The sequence below is a fragment of the Cyprinus carpio genome, chromosome B13, assembly GCF_018340385.1.
Source record: "Cyprinus carpio isolate SPL01 chromosome B13, ASM1834038v1, whole genome shotgun sequence".
Classification (NCBI taxonomy): domain Eukaryota; kingdom Metazoa; phylum Chordata; class Actinopteri; order Cypriniformes; family Cyprinidae; genus Cyprinus; species Cyprinus carpio.
In genome coordinates this window covers 21825600-21847349 of record NC_056609.1, presented here as the reverse complement: position 1 = coordinate 21847349, position 21750 = coordinate 21825600, and the positions used below count along the sequence as shown (strand labels likewise).

At 37.4% G+C, this 21750-nt stretch overlaps 1 protein-coding gene across 4 annotated transcripts in view; it reads right to left on the bottom strand.

Annotated features, from left to right (window-relative positions):
* macrod2 (mono-ADP ribosylhydrolase 2) overlaps positions 1–21750 on the bottom strand; it is a 502194-nt gene that overhangs the window by 168051 nt on the left and 312393 nt on the right. For all 4 annotated transcript variants that reach the window (XM_042737284.1, XM_042737282.1, XM_042737283.1 and 1 more), the window contains exon 6: positions 6698–6819. In XM_042737284.1, the coding sequence (XP_042593218.1) occupies positions 6698–6819 (122 nt within the window). The remainder of the gene's footprint in view (positions 1–6697; positions 6820–21750) is intronic.

Genomic DNA, 21750 nt, shown 5'->3' with positions numbered 1-21750 from the left:
CGTAGGGTTATTAATTATGCATGCCCCTCGAAATGCATCGATTAAGCACCATGTAAATGAGATGGTGTCAGAAATTGCTCCCAAACAGTGAAGGTAATAATATTGCGATTGATTCTCTATCCTCAGACGATTGCATCAAAGAATTAGCTCTCTTATCGTGCTGCACTCATTCAGGAGTGAAATAGCCTTGATCCAGTCACACCGCATTAGAATTCAGACTTTGAGCTAAATGTAGGAGTGACCAGTCATCACCTGTGATCGCTTTAGCATTAACCCCATAATGTGGTCAGCGCACCATTTAGCAGTGCTGGCTTTAAAGTGATAGTTCATCCAGAAATTAAAATTCTGTCATTTACTCACCCTTGTGTTGTTTCAAACATGTATGACTTTCTGTGGAACACAAAAAATATATTTTGAAAAAAGCCTGCAATGAAAGTCAGTGGGGTTTAATGTTGTTTTGGATCTCAGTGACTTTCACTGTATGGACAAAAATCTTTATCAAGACATTTATCAAAAGTCATACAGGTTTGGAACAACATTATGGTGGATAAATGATGACAGAATTTATATGTTTGAAATCCCCTTAAGATTAAACAAAGCCTTTTTTTTCCCCTCCGGGACTCTTGACCCTAAATACATAAGAAAATAAGCTGAGGGGTTCCCATCTCCCTCTTTTCACGAACAATACAAGCGTAATGCTACGTCTAATGAAATGGTAGTGCTAGAAGCACCTCTAATGTGGGATTGGAGGCCAAAAAAATCAGCACATCTTACAACACAAAGCCAATGGAAACTTTGAAACTATCTAAAACTGGACATTCAATCTCACCGCACAACACCATTAATCACTCAATCTGCTGGGCTTTCAGTATTTCAATCAACAATTTGTGGTTTAGAGACAATCTAAAAGTAAGCTAGTGCTATGATTACACGTCTGTCTGGGAAAAGAGAGGCCACTAAATGCTGCCCGGCTCTTTATCCCTTACGAAATTTTAGTAGACCGCCCAGGAGTTTGTTTAATGCGTATTTACCAAAATATCTCAGTGATGTAGCACTGCGGAAAGCACCTACTTGTGGTTCCCTGTGGGTTTAGAAAACCTGGAGGAGGTCTGTTACTCATGGGACTATTAGCGCTGCAACAAAGAGATTTGAGGTATATTGGATATTCATAATGGGCCAAAGGTAAAGGGAAAACCCCTCATTGTTTTGTATCTCACTTATTTCCCAGAAATGTTCATATCAGACCCTTTTAGTATGGCGGTTTTGTTCTTTAAAGAAAAATAAGAGGGTTGGCAATTTAATAACTCACATAAATGAGCAAAAACACGCACACAAAAAAAAAAATCAATGCAAAATGAGACGATGATGATGTTTTGGGTAAACATAGTTATTTCTCTTTGTAAAAGGTCAAGACCGGAGGGTATGTTATGAGTTTGGGGGAAAACAAATCGCTTTGGAGTGGGGAATGGCTACCAGATGGCGTTTTCCTCACGCAGGAGTGACGGGCTGTTTTTACAGGAGAGGAATGAGAACGGGCTGGCATGGAGACCTATCCACCTAGAGTTGCTTCAGGCGTTCAATAAGCCTGTATAGAGATGAGCTGCTCTCTGAGGGGTTGACTATTGAATTGCTATACATGCAAATACATACACAACTACCTCTGCAACAATTCAATGTTTAAAAAGAGAGAGAAAAAAACACTATATGAAAAGATCCTAATATCCAGATCTCAACCAGATTTTGTCACATAAAACACCAAGATAGGGGTAAAAATAAATAAATCCAAGACTTAGATAACAATATAAATAATTATTTTAAACAATAAATTGTTTATTTTATAATGATATTAATATTATTTTTATTAATATAAATGATCATTTGTTATCAGGAAAGTCACATGGAATTTTTTGATTCTCATTAGGACTTTACTTTACTTTTTTCCCCTTAATTGTAATAATTGTAAAATAGTTTTTTGATCAAATAAATGCAGCTTTGGTGAGCATAAGAGCTTTTATTCAAAACCATTTAAAGTCTTACCAACCCCAAACTTTTGAACGGTAGAGAAGCTAAATAGCAAGTGTTTTTTATTCTTCCACCAGTGATTTAGGTGCTTCAGGCTTAAAAAAAAGTTTGACAATTAACACCCTGGTTAATCACAAAGTGTGAATGCTTTATCAGCAACACTGTCTGCTATGTGGTTCTATTCTCTTTCTTTTCTTCACAACTGTTATCAAGTCTTCTCTCATTAACAATGTTACAAAAACCCTCTACTGCTTCCCCAAGCTCTCGCTGTCCCAAAATACCCCAGCAAGCGTCATGTATTTAATGTCTCTTGGCTCTCATACTTATTGACAGAGCACTAGAGCAAAACTCCTCCCACCCAGGCCATTTAGACAGTTTTATTATCTTGACTGATTTTGTGATCTGTACTCACCAGTCTCTTTCATTTTACCACAGAACCGCCCATTATGAGCAACTACCACTTACAGTGCACATAAGCAGAGTCCTTTGTGGCATTAATTTTTTTATCTAGCCAGCCGATCGAGACAAGGGCCACCGTAAATTATCGGTTCTCAGCGCCATAGAGCATTTTGTGGCTTCATGGGTGCATGGTAAATGCACTTCGCCAGAGCCACAGTTCCCACTATTCCCCATGCTGGCGTTCTGGAGCGTGGTTAGCTCTGCTGATGTCCTCAGACCAGGCCACGGTCACACGTGGCTCCAACGGGCTTCCAGGGGAACGTGACAGATTGCTCACTCGGTCGCAAAAGAGCCCAGCACAGGAGTGGGAGTGTGTATCTGGGGTTCACATGGGAGCCGTGTGACCGGATATGCAGGATTTTAATCACATTCTCTCACATACACACAGCAACATACTTCTTTTAAAACACAAAAGTACTAAAAGTAGAATAAGTAAAATAATAAGAGTTCAGCATTATACTGTATATAGGTATGGTTTGAGTGTGGAGAAAGTTATGAATTCAAAAACTGAAAATCAATGAAATTCATTAATATTTTTAAAGTATAGAAACTGCAAAATTTAAAAGAAACAAAGTTTAAAAACCCATAAAGTGTCAAAGTTAGTAGACTTATAGGGAGAGAATAACAGACAGACAGATATATGCACAGATTGTAAATAAAATATATTAATTAAAATAAAAAATATTAGATAAAAAACTATAAATGCTGGAAATTGGTAGTTTGAAATAAAATAAAATACTAATAAAAATGACAAAACTGCATAATTAAATAACTAACATTTATAACTTACTATTTAAAAAATAAAATAATGCTAAGTAATTGATCAATAGCACTGAAATGTTATAATCAAACTCATCTTTGCTTTCAAACCCTCACTAGGTTTACTCCGGATCTTTCCCAGTATTAATGTTAAACAGAGCAGAAACAGCAACACCCGACAGAGATGAAGAGTGAGAGTCCTCCATCTCTTGCTCCTGGTCCAAGAAGTGTTAAACCACATTCTGGAGGTTAAGCATCTTGGCTGTGAGAGCTTGTCATTTCTAAAGATGAAGCCCTAATGTGCCCTAAGCTATCGCTTCCAGTAAAACATTACTCATCCCAATCTGCAGGAGTGTTTGTTGGCAAGCGACAAGCGCATCGTTGCTTACCTTCTAACCTTTCCTGCAGATAAAACACCTGTCTAAAGATATTCAGGGTGATTCAAATTGTATAAATGATAATGACAAAGAAAACAAGCATTCAGTTCAGCAAATGGTGCTCAGAAACAAAATTTTACTACTGTAAAATGCTACTGAAATCACTACCACTACTACTACTAATAATAATAATGACAGTAGAGTTTCATTGTAATTCACAAAATTATGTTAAGATTCTTTTCACAGTTAACTTACACTCATGTATCCATACAATTTCAACTATGCTTTCAGGAACGAGAGTGGGAAAGCAAGGAAGTGAGGGTCCTCATACTAACATTTCAGCACTGGATTCCTCCTGTCTAAAAATATGTTCACGGGTCCCTATCGCTTGAGATAATCAAGGGGAATTTGTCTGCGCAGCACATGTGGGCCGCAGCACATGTTCAGATCTCTCTCTGCCTCAGGGGCTGTCTTTGGGCTCTCAAGAACAAGGATTAGCTCGAGAGCTCATCCAATTCCCATCTTTTGTTGAACATGTTTACATGTTTTTTTTTTAGTTTTTCCATTTTTTCCCCTCATGTCTCAAATCCCCTTGCAATTCTCTGGCATCCCACTAGGCAAACCGTTCCTTTTCTAGAAACATCCACTACTCTTCCTTTCTAAGTGACAGATTCTCCAATGAGTTTAGCACTAATCTACCAGGCAAGTGGTCTGGAACCTCTGCTATAAATCAGCCACTGACATAGACCATAAAAACGGGGGAAGTTTTATAATTTCACCATTTGCGACTAACACTAAATGTGCACATACACTAAAGCACTCGAGCATAACGCCTAGCAAAACTCACCGGACAGACATCAGTCAATCAAAACGGGCAGCAATAATCTGTAGCAGCTGTCTAAACATGTCCCACCGAACCGGACTTGCCTTAGAGTAAAAGCAGAGCACTCTTTCACGTCAATATGTGAATTATTGAATAAATAAATAGAGAAGGGAAGCTAAATACATGTGTGGAATGTTCATGTAAGAGAGCGGGTACTGTAACGGCACTGCTTAGGGAAAGAAATATAGAGTGAAGGATGCACGGCCCCTTTCTTGGCTTCTCCTGTTCTATCTAATGAGGCCTGTAAGAATCTCTGGGCTATGCTTTGGGAGTAAATATATATCCCAAACCCCCCAGACTCATTCATGACCTTCTACGTGGGTTGCAGCGGTGAAGGTCTGTGTACACCATAAGATAAAACCGAGTAAACAGAATCGCTAATTAGCACTTAACTCCCAGTCACTCGTGGCAGGCATGCGCAATTCTTGCAACCAGAAGTGAATCCGTGCAACTTTAACCATGTCATTCCAACCTTGTAATGATGATAACGTCAGACCTCTCCATCCTCACGGTGAGATTAAAGCAGTTCATCAAGTGCCGAAGTTAGCGATTTGTCCCACAAAGACAGTCTCATCATGGCTAATTGTGAGAGATCCTTTCAGGGGCCTCTGCTGGTCTGGATGGAGGAGCTGATTGGTCCATCTCGCGCATGGTCCCTCTGGTTGTGGCCACCATGGATTAAAGCAGATCCATAACTCATGCGCACCAGATGGTGGAGATAGGGTCAGCAGCTGGAACAGCGCACGATCAGACTCTACGTCTTCTCAGTCCAAAGCTGCTGGTCTTTAGCCAGCTTCATTAAAGCCTGAGGTTGTCTGGTAATTTACAGAGCTGAGAAACAATCTGTAGATAGTTGCAATATGGAAAATATGAGCTTTATCCATTCCAGCTGTTTCAATGTCTGTAAGACATACCATGTGCACGGTTCTTTAAAAGCTAGAGAGCAAACTAACGCCTTTGTTATGACTTCATGGGAAATGTTTTGCCAGTTAGTTGGAAATAATTGACGCTGACATTTAAATACACATGAAAAACCTAATAAAAATCAGTAATTGCACTCAAAATATAGTGATGCAACTAAAATTGTTCTGATCCAATGTTCCTAAGCAATAATTAGGATGTCACCAAAAAATTAGCATCATGATGATAATTAACAGACTTCAATTAAGACATACTGTCGACAGGTAACAACACACTAAAACATTTAAAACATGGACAACGGATAGCTAAATGGATTTCCAAAGCATAAAAAATACACAAAATTAGTAGTTCAATTGTGCACTCAGGAATGCTTGAATATTTGGCTTAATTTAGCATTTTATCAACACAATGTTATTTTCAATTGCTACGATTATGGTTTCTCAGTTTTAGAGCAAAGTTAAAATTAAAAATATTGTTGAAACGGAAGTAGTGATAGATCTTTGTAACGTGCCATAGACTACTGATTAAGAAAAAAGTATGACTGGGACTTGATACTCAGCATCAGTTGATTATTGAATGGAAGCAGATCAGCTGAATGTGAGTTTGAGGTAGATTAAGGTAAAAAGAGCCATTTCACTAGAAGACACTAAGGTTTAAAAAATAAGGCCAACATAATGCAAACATAAAAATGACACATGCTCGATGAATTATTCAAAATAAGATCAGTAACATGCATTTATAAAATAGAAGCAATGAATACGAAATGATGAAATATGTAAGTACATTTAAGAAATATTTTCATCAAAAGACCAAGACTTTGTCTGAAACAAAACAAAGCATGTAAAAAACACCCAAGTGTGAATTACGTTCAACATCTGGCTTTAGATCTGCTTCATGTTACAAAATGTGAGAATTAATGCTGCAACAACAACAAGAGCAACTTTTAGTCACTGAGGAGGGCACGGCAGCACAACCACTAAAACCCTTATGGAAACTAACAGAAAATGTTGCCTGTTTGTATATTTATCTATTTTTTTTCCTCAGGCCCTGCTGAAAGGCTGTGTTGCAACCATCCACCGATATTAATGTGCAATAAACGTGCAAACAAGGGAGAATGTCTTACAGCAACATCACCATTGTACAATCGTCTTCAAAACTGTTATTTTGCTGACTTCAAGATTTCAAAACACGGTCTTGAAAGCATCAACTAACTCACAGAGTTTCTTGTCTGAAGTGGACTGTTTGTAAGTAAAGGCTTAAAGGCTTTTATACTCACCACAGATCTCAAGTTATTGTCCTTCATCAGCTTGAGGGAGTATTTGTAGCATGATTCGAGGTCATCTCTTTGGGACTGGCCAACATTTCCTCTTGCGATTGGGCCGACAGTATGGATCACATCTGAAAGAAGAAAAAAGCAGAGTGTATTATGTCTATACATTGTCAACAAACTTAAAGCTCTGTGTGTATAATTCATAATGTAAATACGTGCCACTGTAGATAACACACATTTTCAATTAAAACTGTGACACTGCTTAACACCAGGACAAATCCCAAATGACAAACAACAACAAAACAAAGTTTCCTGTCAGATCTTCAAAGGCAAGTTATACAAGAGAATGACATATAGAACTGTTCCAGAACTGCTGAGGATCATGGGAACGCACCCGCACATTCCCAATTCTACTGGGTACAAAACAGCTTATTTTTCTGCGACGTTATCATGCTACAAAAACAAGAGTCAGCTAACAATGACAAGAACCAACAATGGAACAAAGGGGCTGATTTGAACAAGCAAAAAAAAAAACGGCCCAAAATCAAGCACATTTATTCAGTTAATGAAATGGAAGAGCAGATAGAAAATCAATTACTCCATCCTTTTATCCTATCTATTCATACATTCATATCTGCTCGTAGCCGCCCTCCTGCTGCTTGTGCATAGCAATGTGTTGGTTGTCAGTCAGCGTGTGGCTGGTCTGAGGCGAGAAGGCTGAGGGAAGCAGGCTGGTTTAATTAAATCATTGCCGTGATGACAGGGGAGTTAAGGAAGCTGCGCATGAGTCTGACAGAGAAATAATGTAGCCCTTCCTGTCTGACTCCTCCAGGCCCTGGAAGGAAGGTGGGCGGCAGTGGGCAATTAATAACAATAAACAGGTCGCAACTGCAAGGCCTGTTCACACTGCCTTTGTGGCCTTCGTTTCTTTTACAGTCAGCATTTTACAGCAGACAAGCAACAACACAACTTCACAATGGACTCTTTATTATTATTAGCTGTGCATTTGAGATATTACCAGCATTTCTAAATGTGAAAAACATGGAAATATAAATGGTTTTGGTTAGGTGCAACCACAAGTGATATTTTGTCAGCTGCTCCATTTCTCTTCCTGCTGTGTCACACTGATTAGCCCCGCCCAAACTGAAATCTCATTGGTCTAAACTATGCTGCACACAACTGTATATTAAATACCAAGTATGTTCTGATTGGCTGCTTTTGTTCCACACTGCGCACTGCACATTCTTGCTTTCAGGGACCAGACGATTTAACTCATGTCTGGTCAGCACACTACTTTAGCCGCAGATCTCAGAATAGCACTGGAAGTTTGCTAGTTAGTGAACACAACAGTGCATCATGAAATACAATAAGCAACTAATTTGGTACATTCCAGAATTCTGGGTTTCTATCAACATCTGTGATTGAAATCACAGATTATTTGCAGAGGAAAGTCAAACAAGATGTATATCTGAGCATGTACAGTAAGTACCCGCTGTCATAATAGCCAGATATTCTTTTCTTAGCTTACAGACATGATGCAAATGGACAAGGATGAAGGAGCCTGAAATATCCTGCTAATTCAGACCTAATCTAAATATAAGTGTGCTGGCACAATAACTTATTTCTAATGACAAATTATAGAAAGCAGAGAAATCTACAGAGTACTGTAACTTTTAAATACATTTAAATCTAAGAAAGATTTAAAGTGGGAAAATGCAGAAAGAATTAAGAAAAGAACAGTCTGAGATAGATAGATAGATAGATAGATAGATAGATAGATAGATAGATAGATAGATAGATAGATAGATAGATAGATAGATAGATAGATAGATGATAAGACATACGATTTTCTCTCTATTGTTTATTATAACATCATGTTTTTTGTAAACAGCTCTGTCTTTTGTACACCGTTAACATAACTAAAGATCAGCTGTTAATGCTGTCATGGTGAATGCACAGAGACTGTCACATGTATAAATTGCCCTTTGCCGCACACATCTGTTCAGCTAAAGTCTGTGTACAGAAAGGATCGGGAACGAGGAGCGTGTTTGCATTATTCAGGCAAAGATTTCTATCTTTAGTGGTTCGGCAAATGAGATCTGGGAGTGTGAGGGGGGATTCTGAGTGCTTTTCTCATTACATAATCCTGTTCTTTATGAATAAAAGCTTGGTCAATTATTGATGTGTTCTCACCAGTTGTCATTTCTATCCACCAATGACAAGCTGCCTTTCAGGGTGTAGACAGACAGACACATTTCAACAGCTCCTCTTACTCTCTCTCTCTCTCTCTTAAAATAGGACATTTCTAAGGAAGATATAATGCAGATAGTGTTATGAAAGACACATACTGCTTATACAAATTGGAATAGAATCTTCACTCTATTCACGCAGTCACCTTAAAGCACATAATTCACAAACCTCACTTAATGACCTATTAAAGATTAATAAGGTATGCTCTTTAAATTCCACATCCCTTGCAATGCAGTATTTTCATCTTTGATTATCTACAGAAAATCTCAGTAAGAAATGGAGGTCGTTTGGGAACTCTCCCAAGAGAGAGAAAAAATCAAGACATTTCATTAAATTTCTTCACTCAGAAAGGCATTCCGTATGTTGTTTGAGGCTTACAACACTTATATCACATAATGACAATGAGACAAGACAATACTCGCAGCGGTGATCTCTGAGGTCATGGCTACATCAGCAGTGCTGCTTAAACAGCATGCTGTCCAGTGTGTGTGTGTGTTCTGGCCGTTAGTGTGGCCCCTTAATGAGGCTGTAACTATATGAAATATCATCTCTCCCCATACCAGCAGGACTCGGCTAGCATGATGGGACCATAATGTAGCCTGCGCCCAGTTGTTTTCTATGCATAATACATGAACCTCCGGACCACTAGAGCAACAACTCTTCAATTAGAGGATGGAGGACCAGAACAGACCATTTATAAATTCATGAAACTAAAGCTATAGTCGTACAACGTGTGCATGATATCTACACATGTATAAATAATCAAGAGGCCTTTTTTTTTTCTTTCATTCCTTTTTTTTTTGGTGTATTCATCTACTTGTGTGTAAAATTTTTTTTGCTTATGTGCGCTCCATTTTTATTTTACAAGATGGGCTTCCAGAAAAAAAAAATGCATAAAGTATTGATTTATTATTAACATTCATCTACTTGTGTGTAAAACAAGGCACGACTGAAACAACAGTAAAAATGGCCCGAAAAAATATTAGCTTGACTATGAGATTAGACAATGCTGAGATGAAAACAATCATTACTTTTACTTATGCATGAATAAGGGCATGTTGACAAAAGATTATCATTATTCTTGCTTGGCTAGCTTCAGAATGAATAAATGCAAATGTGCACTAAGAAAACGCTTTTATGATGGCCTGTTTCCATTCTATGCATTCACCTGGCAAACAAACAGCACCCAGGAGAATATGTATGTTTGGAGGAGACATTAAAAACAACAACAACAACAATGATTGACAAGTGATGTTTCCCTTCATATCCCTGAAGATTTTCACTCCTAACAATCTCAGCTCTCTCAGGTGAGAAGAGGATCACTGGGTCATATAATTTTAAGAAGGTGTATGTGAATACAAATGCAATTAGAGGATCATGGGACAAATTAGACCCTTTCACACAAGTAAAGGGAATAATCATGTTGGAAAAGTGCGCTATTGTGCAAACCGTTGTCGAGTATTTGTAAAAGTGACCATCCAAATAAGCAAAAACATGGACAAATCAACCTCTGAATTCACAGAAAGTGTGTTTATGTATGTGTTCAGGGTTACTGGCGGGTCATGGCATGTGCTTTAGTAAGGAAGTCCACTATGCCCTGGAGATAAACTGGCAATCATAACCCGTAGCTGATGAGCTTCCCCATCTGCCTTTTTTTCTCAAGCATTTCCATTTGACTTATCTACTGTAATTTCCCACGTGAGGCACTGAGGTGGTCGTATAATTCACCTCATAAAGATATTTAGCCAGCTAGACTGACCAGCACTCACCAGTGAGGACTGGGGGGAAAGGGCTATTATTCTGAGTGATACCTGTGATTGCTTCTTTACAGTTCTGTTTGTGGGAAGTGTTTTCTCACTATGGTTGTGTTTCGAGTGCTGACCGCTGAATGAACCCAGTGAAGATACACGTTTAACAGTGATTGCAGTATCTCTGGCCATAAACAATTGCTGTTTCCATGAACTGCAGTAATCTGGTGTTTGGCTTAATTAATACAGTTTAATATTTATATAGTTCTGTCAAAATTCGAGTGTTAACACAGGTGATTAATTTTTCCAGTTAAAAACAGTCAACGCAGGGGCAGAGCCATGGCTGGCCACCCCACTCACAACTGTTGCTACGGTGTCTTTTTTATTGACAAGAATTGCATTTATTTAAATGCACTTTTTTTTTTAGATTTTTAGAGCTAGTCAAATGAGCGCACATTTTTTTTTTTAGAGCTAGTCAAATGAGCGCTCGTAGCACAGTGGGTGGTGTTTATCATTTCATATTAAAGCGTGAATGAAACTATGAGCATGTGTGTCAGATATGCATCACGTTCAGCAGCGGCAGGTCTTAAAGTAATAGCAGCCAAATAATCTAATAACCCAGCTGCTGTGATATCTGTTAATCAAAGAACAGAAGAAAAAAGAAGAAATCAAAACTTTTGTAGCTTTAAGGATTCATCTATATTTAATTTAGAATTTAGTGTTTGATAAATGTATTCATTTTCTGTATATTTCCTACTTGCTAAAGGGCACAAGTAAAAATGACATTTATTATGAGTTTATGTGAAGATTGATTTAAGTTCACTTAAATTAGAAGTTATTTTTTAAAGTCTAATAAATGTTCAAATTGATAGCTCTAAATTATACTGTAATGTTAGTATAGTCAACATTACATACAGTCAATATTTGAATATTAGGGAAAAATAACTATTCCCTAGAGACATCAATAGTATTAGTATCAGTGATACTCGCCTTCAGTCTTTAAAAAAAAAAGATGCCATTAAACAAATATTAAAAATATACTGTCTTTATGTTGTTTCAACATTAATTTTATGATTTAATTTGAAATTATTGAAATATAAAAGTATATTTAAAAACTTTAATGTTAGGTGGGATTGATCACAATGTGTATATACACACAAATATTACAATGATCAAAAGTACTGTAACAGTAGAGACATTTACAATGTAACACAAGATTTCGGTTTTAAATAAATGCTGCTCCTTGGAACTTTCTTCTATTCATCAAAGAATCCCAATAATAAGAAGAAATTATGTTTGAGCATCAAATCAGCATATTATTATGATTTCTGGAGGATCATGTAACACTGAAATCTAGAGTAATGGTTCCTCAAAATTCAGACTTTGCAATTGCATGAAGAAAATAAATAGTTTGTGTAATCCAATGTCAAAATGTTTAATTTGAAAGATACGGTAATATAAAACCGTTCTTTTCTGGGGTTTTATATTACAAGTGTTGATTTTATACTGATTATTGAAGTCCATGTAACCATAACAATTCTTAATATCGTCTTGCACATCTGTGGTCTACATACATACTATTCTATTCATGTGCTAGCCACAAGTCGATGCACACAGATAATGCGACTTGTAACGTGGAACCATGCATATTAATACCGAAAAATAAAGGTGCATGCAACTATTAGGCTTCCCTCTCCACACATTATCTGTAGCGTAAAATAAATGCCATTGTTTTGATTGGACTAAAGCGTTCAAACATCCACCATAGCTTAATCATGCAAATGAACACAGCTTGGCTTATAACATTCTTTTGTGTAAAGGGGACATAACTCCCTTTTTCTCTGCTGTGTTATTATACGCTGTTCTTTAGCCAGGCAGAATTTCATTTGCATAGATTTCAACACCCAAATAGCTGGTAATAAATAAATAATTGAGCGAAGAAAAACACAGACACATATAGAGCAACTCTGTCATCTCAAGCTTGTCAAAGCTTGAAAGAAGTGAGAATGGAAAGGAGGGGAATACGTCTCTCTGTACAGCCGTCAAGAATTCTTTTTACAGGAAGAGCAGATAAGACCGTCAAAAAAGGAGAGGCTCACTAGGTGTGGCGAGCAATCGCCCTCAGGAATATGTGTCTGGCCCGCACCTCAACTCAATCAACGGAATAATGCATACAATCACTTCACAATGAGTCTGTCAAGGGCACTTACATAAGAGAATGGGCCCAGGGAGGGTGGAAGGCATGGGCTCTGAATATGGATGCCTTTTTGCTCACTTTACTCGACCGACCTCTCAAGCATTTCTTCTCTTCAATGCCTCGTTCTAATCAAGCCAGCCAGAAAGACTGTTTTATATGCGTCGGCCGCCTTGAGGACAGAGGTGCGGGCAGCAGGGACTTATCTTATTCCAACGGACACAAGCCGCCGCCCATGGGCTACCGTCAACAGCCATTAATAATGAAAAGCAGGGTCTCCCGGTGCTAGTCTCGGAGGGCCGACTTCCTCTCCTTTTCTTGCTGGAAACTCTGTGGGGAGGATGGAAACCTAAAAAGATATGGTTTCAACATGCTAGCATTGCGCTCGGTTTATCTCCAGGCATTATATCTGGTTTTAACATGTATGTTAACAACACCGTCCGACTGAAACCTGAACCACATGTTTTGTTAATACTTACAATGATAATGCAAGCCATCCAGGCTTTTTGAAAACATCGTCTGAGATCGATTTAACATTCGCGTATTGGCCCCTTTGATGTGTGAATTTAACCCTAAATGAAAGCCAAAGCAAACCGAGAGGTTTTGAAAGAAAAAGAAAGTGAGGTGGGTGAGAAATTCGCCAGGAGGGCCTCCCGTCCATCGCTTTGATGGGCTGTGTTTTATAAAGCTTTTTGGGGGCAGGACAGATCGCTCGTTCGGCACAGCCTCGTTCCCACGTTTCCTCTTTTACCGGCGCAGCGTGCGACAGGCGTAGGGATTGATCGTGAGGTACATCAAACGTCACCTTCAAACAGCCGGCTTGGGGGAGACTATCGCGGCTTCTGTTCTTACAGCCCCTCTGCAGCAAATGATGCTCCACCAAAGGGACGCGCACACATCAAAGAGACCAGACACCTTATTTAGATGTGCGAGCTGCTTTGGCAGAAATTGCACATGGTCTATGATTGCTATTTCTAGACTTTCCCACACAAATATTGTTCTCAGGTCTGAAAACATTGTTAACAGGCAGATTAAAGGAATCATTCTCCTAGAAATGAACATTCTGTCATGAATTACTTTTCAAAACAATGTTATTTTTTCCATTTAACACAACAATAACAGTTCATAGTGATCAATGGCTACAAAGTTTTTTGTTTGTTTGTTTTCCCCACCCCAACATTTGGTCCATTTGACTTCTGTATTATAGTCTTCTGAATTCAAACGATAGTTCTGTTTTATGAAATTGATAGAAATCTGTCATTATTCACTATATGCTAGTGTCTAGTAGCCAAACATGGCATTAAGAATGCACCAAAGGTGCCATATTTGATTTGAGAGCTGTTTAAAAGTTAATAGTGACTTGAAATTCAGATAAATATTTCATATGACTTCAGAAGAGCCAGAATATACAGTATGATTCAAAGGTTTGAGGTCCGTTTGAGTATTTTATTTTATTTTTTCAGAAAATGAACACTAATTTACTAAGGAAACATTACATTGATCAAAAGTAACAGGTTCGTGCTGTTCTTTCTAAATTGAATCATTAAAGAATCCTAAAAACATATCATGGTTTCCACAAAAATATTAAGCATGAACATATTATTAAGCAGCAATTGTTTTCAACATTGATAATATGAAATCAGTATATTAGAATGATTTCTGAAGGATCATGTAACACTGAAAAAAAATTGTCACAGGAATAAATTTCATTACATTATATTTCATTATAGAATTTCACTATTTTTCATAATAATAAAATAGAAAACAGATATTTAAACTTGCAATAATATTACACAATATTACTGTTTTTACAACAAAAAAAAAGAAGATAATATTAATAATAAAAAAAGTAGCCTTGGTAGGCATAAAAGACATAAAAATAAATAAAATAATAATAATAATAAAAAAAAATCTTACCAACCTCAAACGTCTTGCACAACTTGAATGAACTATTGTTATTATTTCCTTTTTTGATTTTGACAGCATGTAGTCACTATGAACTGAACTGAAAAAAAAAAATCTGTGAAGGTTAAGAAAAAAATAAATAAATGAATAAATAAAAAGGAAAACTATTCCTTTAAAGAAAGGCTGAAAGATCAAATTTTTCTACATTCTGTTATTAAAATTTTAAACTACTCGTCCTTTATAATACAACATAAATTTTCAGATATTCTGAACTTCTTTTCGTTTGCTGTTAGATGGGCAATGGTAAATAATTAAGCTCAGTGCTTGTTTTGATGACCTTCATGTGTCTTTTTCTTTTGATGACAATTGTGGTTAGGGACTGCGGTGACTCTGGGGCCCAGGTCCCCTGATGAACTACAGCACACTTCTGAGAGAATGAGAGTCAAGACTAATTAAGATATCCCAACAGCAGATTAAACAATGACAGGGCAGACATGCATTTCCACTGAATCCACAACCCAGACTCCGCCTGCAACCTTGTGCTTGGGAGCAGACAGATAAAAGCTCCGAAGAAACACAGCATCTTGTGGCAGGCGACAGTGATGCAGCAATAAGAAACAACAAATGCACTGAAAAACACAAAGGATTTTGTGGAGCTAACAATACTTTGGCACGTTAACACAACTTCTTACATTTTACACTATCATTACTTTTAAGGGGGCACCTGCTCATTCATCGTGGTGCATTTAAAGCATAGTTAATTTAGGAGAGAAATGAGGCTCAAATGATGGATTGGAAAGGCAAAATTAGATCTATTAGAATTCAGAGGAACTGGCAGATAATAATCAAAGTACTTTCATCCTACTTGGTGCAATTATCTTTGCACTTAAGAATCAACAAAGCACGTAATGACTTTCGATACAAGTTGTGAGATGAAGTCAGCCGTAACGGCACATAATGGGTTAACAGAGAGACTGCTAACTTGCTGACTGGATTGTTGGCGCAATAACGGAGAGAAGCACACACACACTCTTTGATAAAAATTTAACTTTGTATCTCTGTTCAAGCATTTCAGGAACCACAAAGAGACTTCTACAGCGGAAAATCCTATTCACCATGTTCACTTCTACACAAAGTCATTCTGAGTCAACAAAAGGCTTTTCTCACACTCACAGCCTTTTTTTTCCTGTTAACTCTCAAACGGTTAATCCAAGCCATATGCAGGACCTGATTTGTAAAACTGACTGTGAAGCTAAATCAACTGAAGCACTTCATATGGTTAATGGATATGGAGCTAATCTGAGCAACAAATAAAAACAGACAGTAGATGTACTGTAGCATTTACCAGTGCCATTGCAGAAATGAACAAATGAGTAGTATTCAAAATGGTCATGTGATCTCAACATGGCATCCCCCATGACTGAATACTCCTTATTTTAAAGTAAAAACTAATTAAAATAAAATAAAATGTATTTTCATCACTTATTTTGGCTGTTAAATCTATTACATCTTATCTCTGTTCTATAGGACTGCACATATTTTGGCCATGACATCAGACAGTTGATGTCTTAAAGGAAGATGAGAAGCTTAGTTTTTCCTAAATAGCTGGGCTTTAATGGCAGATTTCTTCAGCAGAATGGATTTGGTATGACAGCTCATGTAAGGCTTCCCATGTTAAACCATGGAATGGTTGACCTGAATCAAGGGAAAGGTTAAATGTTGCCATGTGTTGTATGAGAATACTGCCAACCACTCAGCGCTCTGTTTCCTCCAAAACAGACACTGCATTTCCTTTACTTAACATCCTGATCGTGAAGCAGAAATCAATAAACCTGCAAGATTTACTTTTATCAATGCCAATAATCATGCCTAAATCCTGATATAGATACATACACAAAAGGTATTGTTAGACCATTTCACTGCCATTTTATGCAGGAACAGAATTTGATTCCCAGAATTCCACAGATCTGTAACAGCCATTTATTTCTTTAATATCTTTCAAAACAAATCACTTACCACAACACAAATGGGATTGTTTATATAAGCTGCAGCCAGACTGCAATTAGCACCTTCAAAAATGAACAACCCCCCAGAGAATTAAGGGTATTTTAAAAATCACAGTTGCAAAATGATTCAGAACAGTAACGCTCCATGCAAAGACTTGTGCACATGAGCAGCGTGACAGTCGTAAACACACAGATAAGTGTATTGATTTGACGCAGAATAGAAGATGGGTGTGTAAAATGGTGTGAAACATGAAATAATGCCATGCATGTGCAGATGTGACAGCTAGTCCCATCTTTCACACTTAAAATAGACAGCCGGCTCAACAGTGACGAGACGAGTGTTATTATTGATTGCCAGTCAATCATCATAACATAAAAAATACACATCTGACAGGTGGCATTCATAAATCTATTAATTTGAGTGGCTGACGCTGTTGAGTAAAATATATAATATAAAATATAAATATATAATAATATGCATATATAATAATAATAATAATTATTATTTTACTATAATAATATCTAATAAAATATTTGTTTTATATATATATATATATATATATATATATATATATATATATATATATATATATATATATAAAACAATTATTTTTATTTTTTTTATATATTAAAACTCAGTTACAGTCTAGTTTAAAACAAGCCGGCAGGCAGGAGATGTCACTGGTGCACGCAGGACCGGTGGGTTGTCCTTATAATTCGCTTCATGGATGAGTGGTAATAGAATTCAGCATAATCAGCCAAGGGGTCTGACTCCTCTACCTACCCCTATCAGGCAGGATGGTTTCACACAGCTGTGAGTGAATAAAGCTAACAGGAGGGAGGACGGAGCCCTGTGGGGCTCAAGCGGTTAAAACAAGCCCTGCTTCTGCCCTGCCCACAGGGGCGGCACTGTATCCACTCACTGGAAAGACAGTCTCTCTCCGCCGTTATGCACTTAGCTGCCACTTGCGTGTTTGTTATCAAAGATTACAAAATGAAAACGAACACACCCACTCAGGCCCAACCTGATCAAACCCTTGTTGTCATGGTGACAGAGTTCTGTCGTGGTTCCCTTGTTGATTGAAGCTCTCATTTAAGAAATCAGCCTTTTTATTCTTATTGGTGCATGTAGAATTTGTAAAGTAAATGGCAATTACTCTGATATGGACACAGTTTTTAGTGCGTTAATTTATGCTTCTTTCAAAAGGGATTAGGGTTTTCCTTAATGATAATTCATGGACCTGGATTAGAAGCGAGAACAAAGGTGTAGGGGATTTTCAAAAGAGCTGGAACACTCAAAGGAATATCTATTACGTTTATGACCATTTAGCATCATGCCAATTTGACTAAATTTAATCAGAAGAGATGCTGTTTAGACTACTACTGCAATCAGCGAAAGAAAATACAAGAACTAAACTCTCATGCTATTAGCATGAGTTCACAGTCAAATATATATACTATGCTTGAACAGAGACATGCTTTCTTCTGTGAAACACAACATAAGATGTTTAGCACAATGCTCAAGCTGCTCTTTTCCACACATGAAAATTAAAAGTGATCAGAAACAGCAGTGGTCAACAGATCACTTAAAGATCACAAAAAAGCTTGTCACATAGCACACAGTACTGTCCTTCTTAAAATGAATGTTGTTGCTCATAAAAAGCTAAAATGCAGTCTGCAATGTGCTAAAATGTCTATTATAAACTTTTTAAATGCATTAGTCTACGCATTATCACTATTATTCATTACCCTCCTACATTTGCTTTCAGTCAGTTTTATGTTACTGCTGTGTTTAGCTGATATATTTAATCTCGTAGTTGTTTGTTATGACTGGCTGGTGTCTGATTACATTAATATCTCTTATATTAATGTTTGGTGCCTTGTGTTCCACAATGTCAAGTTCACTCTATTTAACCACTAACAACATCGCCTGTGTCTGTCTCTCTCGTTAACTTCCTTCCCATACCTCCTCTGAATATCAAAATCAATACTGTCCAGAGCAAGAAGTAAAGAACGAGAGAGAGAAAGAGAGAGAAAGAGAGAGAGAGAGAGAGAGAGAGAGAGAGAGAGAGAGAGAGAGAGAGAGAGAGAGAGGAGGGAAGATCAAGGCAACTAATAGAATAGCAACTTCTCTTACTACTCCAGACTGTCTGTGCATATTCACATCATAACACTTCACTGAGGTCCCCCAACACTTCACATACAAGCCAGACAGTTTGCCTTCCAGCAATATCACTGTAGTCCCAGTGATACTTGACAAGAATACTGTACTGCATGACATTCATTCTTGAGGGGACTGCGAATTCAATCCCATATTGTCTTTTGGTGTGATTTGGCGTCTAGAGGTTCAGCAGGTCAGGAAACAGAAATGGCACATGTAATATAAGCAACGAGAGTCGGGATGTGTGATTGTGGCGATATTGTGTCAACAATATCGCCAAAAATTTAAGAGTCGCCAACAGTAGTACATGTATTTGTTTTTTCGAAAGGTTGCACCGCCAAACTGCTTCCATGATCCACTATAATGGACAAAAGTGAAGTGGAACACACATTTCAAAAATCAGGTCAGACATGCTTACCCCAAAAATATTTTCCAAGCCACCTGTTAATTAATGGTGCGGTGAAACACGTTGATGTAAGTGTTGAGTAATTGCGGGACGCGACTGCCAAAACGCTAATCTGCATGGAGAAATAAAGAACTTTCCCAAGCCTTGTTGAGACACAGGGGCATTATCATAAATAAACAGGCAGAGACTAAGGCCGTCTGCGTTGGAGATTAGTACAGGAAGAGGACTCTGCTACAACAAGCTGTTCTGGAAAAAGCTCTCCCAACGGACCACAAGGCTAATGAGGGAACACAAAGACGCGAGTCTATGCCTTTAAGCCCACCATAGCATTTGTGAGACAGAGGACAAGACTCTTGTACAAAGAAAAAAAAAAGGTTACGTGTTTATTATTTCGACACCAGACTGGCGGTAATGAGCTGTCTGGACTTGTCAAAGTATTTACTTTACCGGTCAAAGTGTGGAATAATTTAGATATTTTTAATGTAAAAAAAAAAAAAAGTATCTTATGCTCACTATTGCTGCATTAATTTGATCAAAATACAGTGAGAACAGTAAACTTCGAAATATAATCACAATTTATAAGAACTGTTTTCTATTTTAATATCTTTTGAAATGAAATTTATTCCTATGATGGCAAAGTTGAACTTTCAGCATATTTTTTCTGGTCTTTAGTGTCACATAATCTTTCAGACATCATTCTAATACGCTCATCTATTATCTATCTAATTATGAACAGTTTATAAGACAAATTACATATTAAAATACACTAAAATATAAAAGGGTTCATTTAAACTGTAATAGTATTTCACAACAGTATTGTTTTTACTGTATTTTGGGTTAAATAAATGCAGCCTTGGTGAGTATAAGAGACTTCTTTCAAAAACATTAAATACAATTTTTTTTTCCCTTAATTTTGAGCGGCAGCGTACATATATAGTTTACACATATATTTACACATTCATGGTAGTGTCCACTAAATTACTCAAGTTCATGCTAATCAGTCTTAAAAACATTTTCTGCTCTGCAAAGAATTTTAGTAATGCTTTCCTGTGCTAAACTCACCAGTACAGTTCTAGAGTGTTGTGGGTGGTTGCCAGGGCATTGCTATGTAGTTGCTAAGATGTTCTAAACTGTTTCTAAGGCTTTGCAGGGTGGTTGCAATAAATAAATAAATAGAGCCCACCTATATTCTATGATAAGCACACGGTCCTGCAGCAGCTGTTGGAGTGGCACTGATCAGACTGTCCACAGGGAGACACTGCCTGCACAGAAACACCCCCAGCACATCAAATATTTACCATTGCTAAACACTGACTGCTCCTCCACCAGCCCTCTCTAAAACAACTACTCATCACTAACATTAGTGAGCTGATAAATAGCATGCTGGACCTGGATTAAATACTCTTTACTACAGCCACAAACACTGTGTTTTGTTGCTCTCTGAGAATATAACCATCTTTCCTTAAGTGCAGTGCATCCTGGGGGATATGACTTTGATAACTCTTTGATAGAACATTATTCAATAGACCAGTCTAAATGTAGAAAAGTGATAATTGTTTAATTAACAAATGAAATGAATTGTGAAGTTGCCTTTTAATTTTCATTGCCTTTAATGGATTTAATGTGGCGGCGTCTGACACTGAGTGGAGCGGATCCTGTTTTAACAGGAAGCTGCCGTATATAAATGTCAGAGAGCGTGAAACTGTCACCCTGCTAATGGTTTAATTCTTTGTCTTTTCACCCCCCTGTAGCCTCAACAAACAAGAGTTTAATAATACAAATGACGTCAATATTTCAGTTAGGATGAATGGCATCATTTTTGCAGTGATTGATTATTAACATGCCTTATGATGCCTTGATAAAATGAGTCGCCTGCATTAATGGTGGACTGCAGCCATAATCAGGAGGATAAAAGAGAAGATTAATTTAACTGTCTACTGAGCAAATCAAGAAAAGATTCCACCTAAAGAAACATGATACCCGTAACCGTCTGAGAAAGTTCAGCATTCCTCACACACAACCTCCATTGTTCCACCAAACCCTTTAATCAAAGAAAATTATCAACCATTTTAAGTAATGAAAAAGAGGGATAGCGAGAGATTGACTGGGTAAATGTCCAACTTAAGAGTTATCTGCCTAAAATAAATGTAACAATGAATAATATAAATATGAATAAATGTAGTAAGTTAATAATATTATTTATTCTTTTTGAATAATAATACAAATTGAAACTAACCATGATAAAAACATGTTGGTTTTCTCTCTGTTCCCTTCAGTTGGTGGTACACACATGAAATGAATAGTGCTGAAAAGCATTGTGAATCTGAGAAATAGGTGACCCGATCCTTGAATAAAACATGTGCGTGCACGCTTACATGCTTTTTCCATT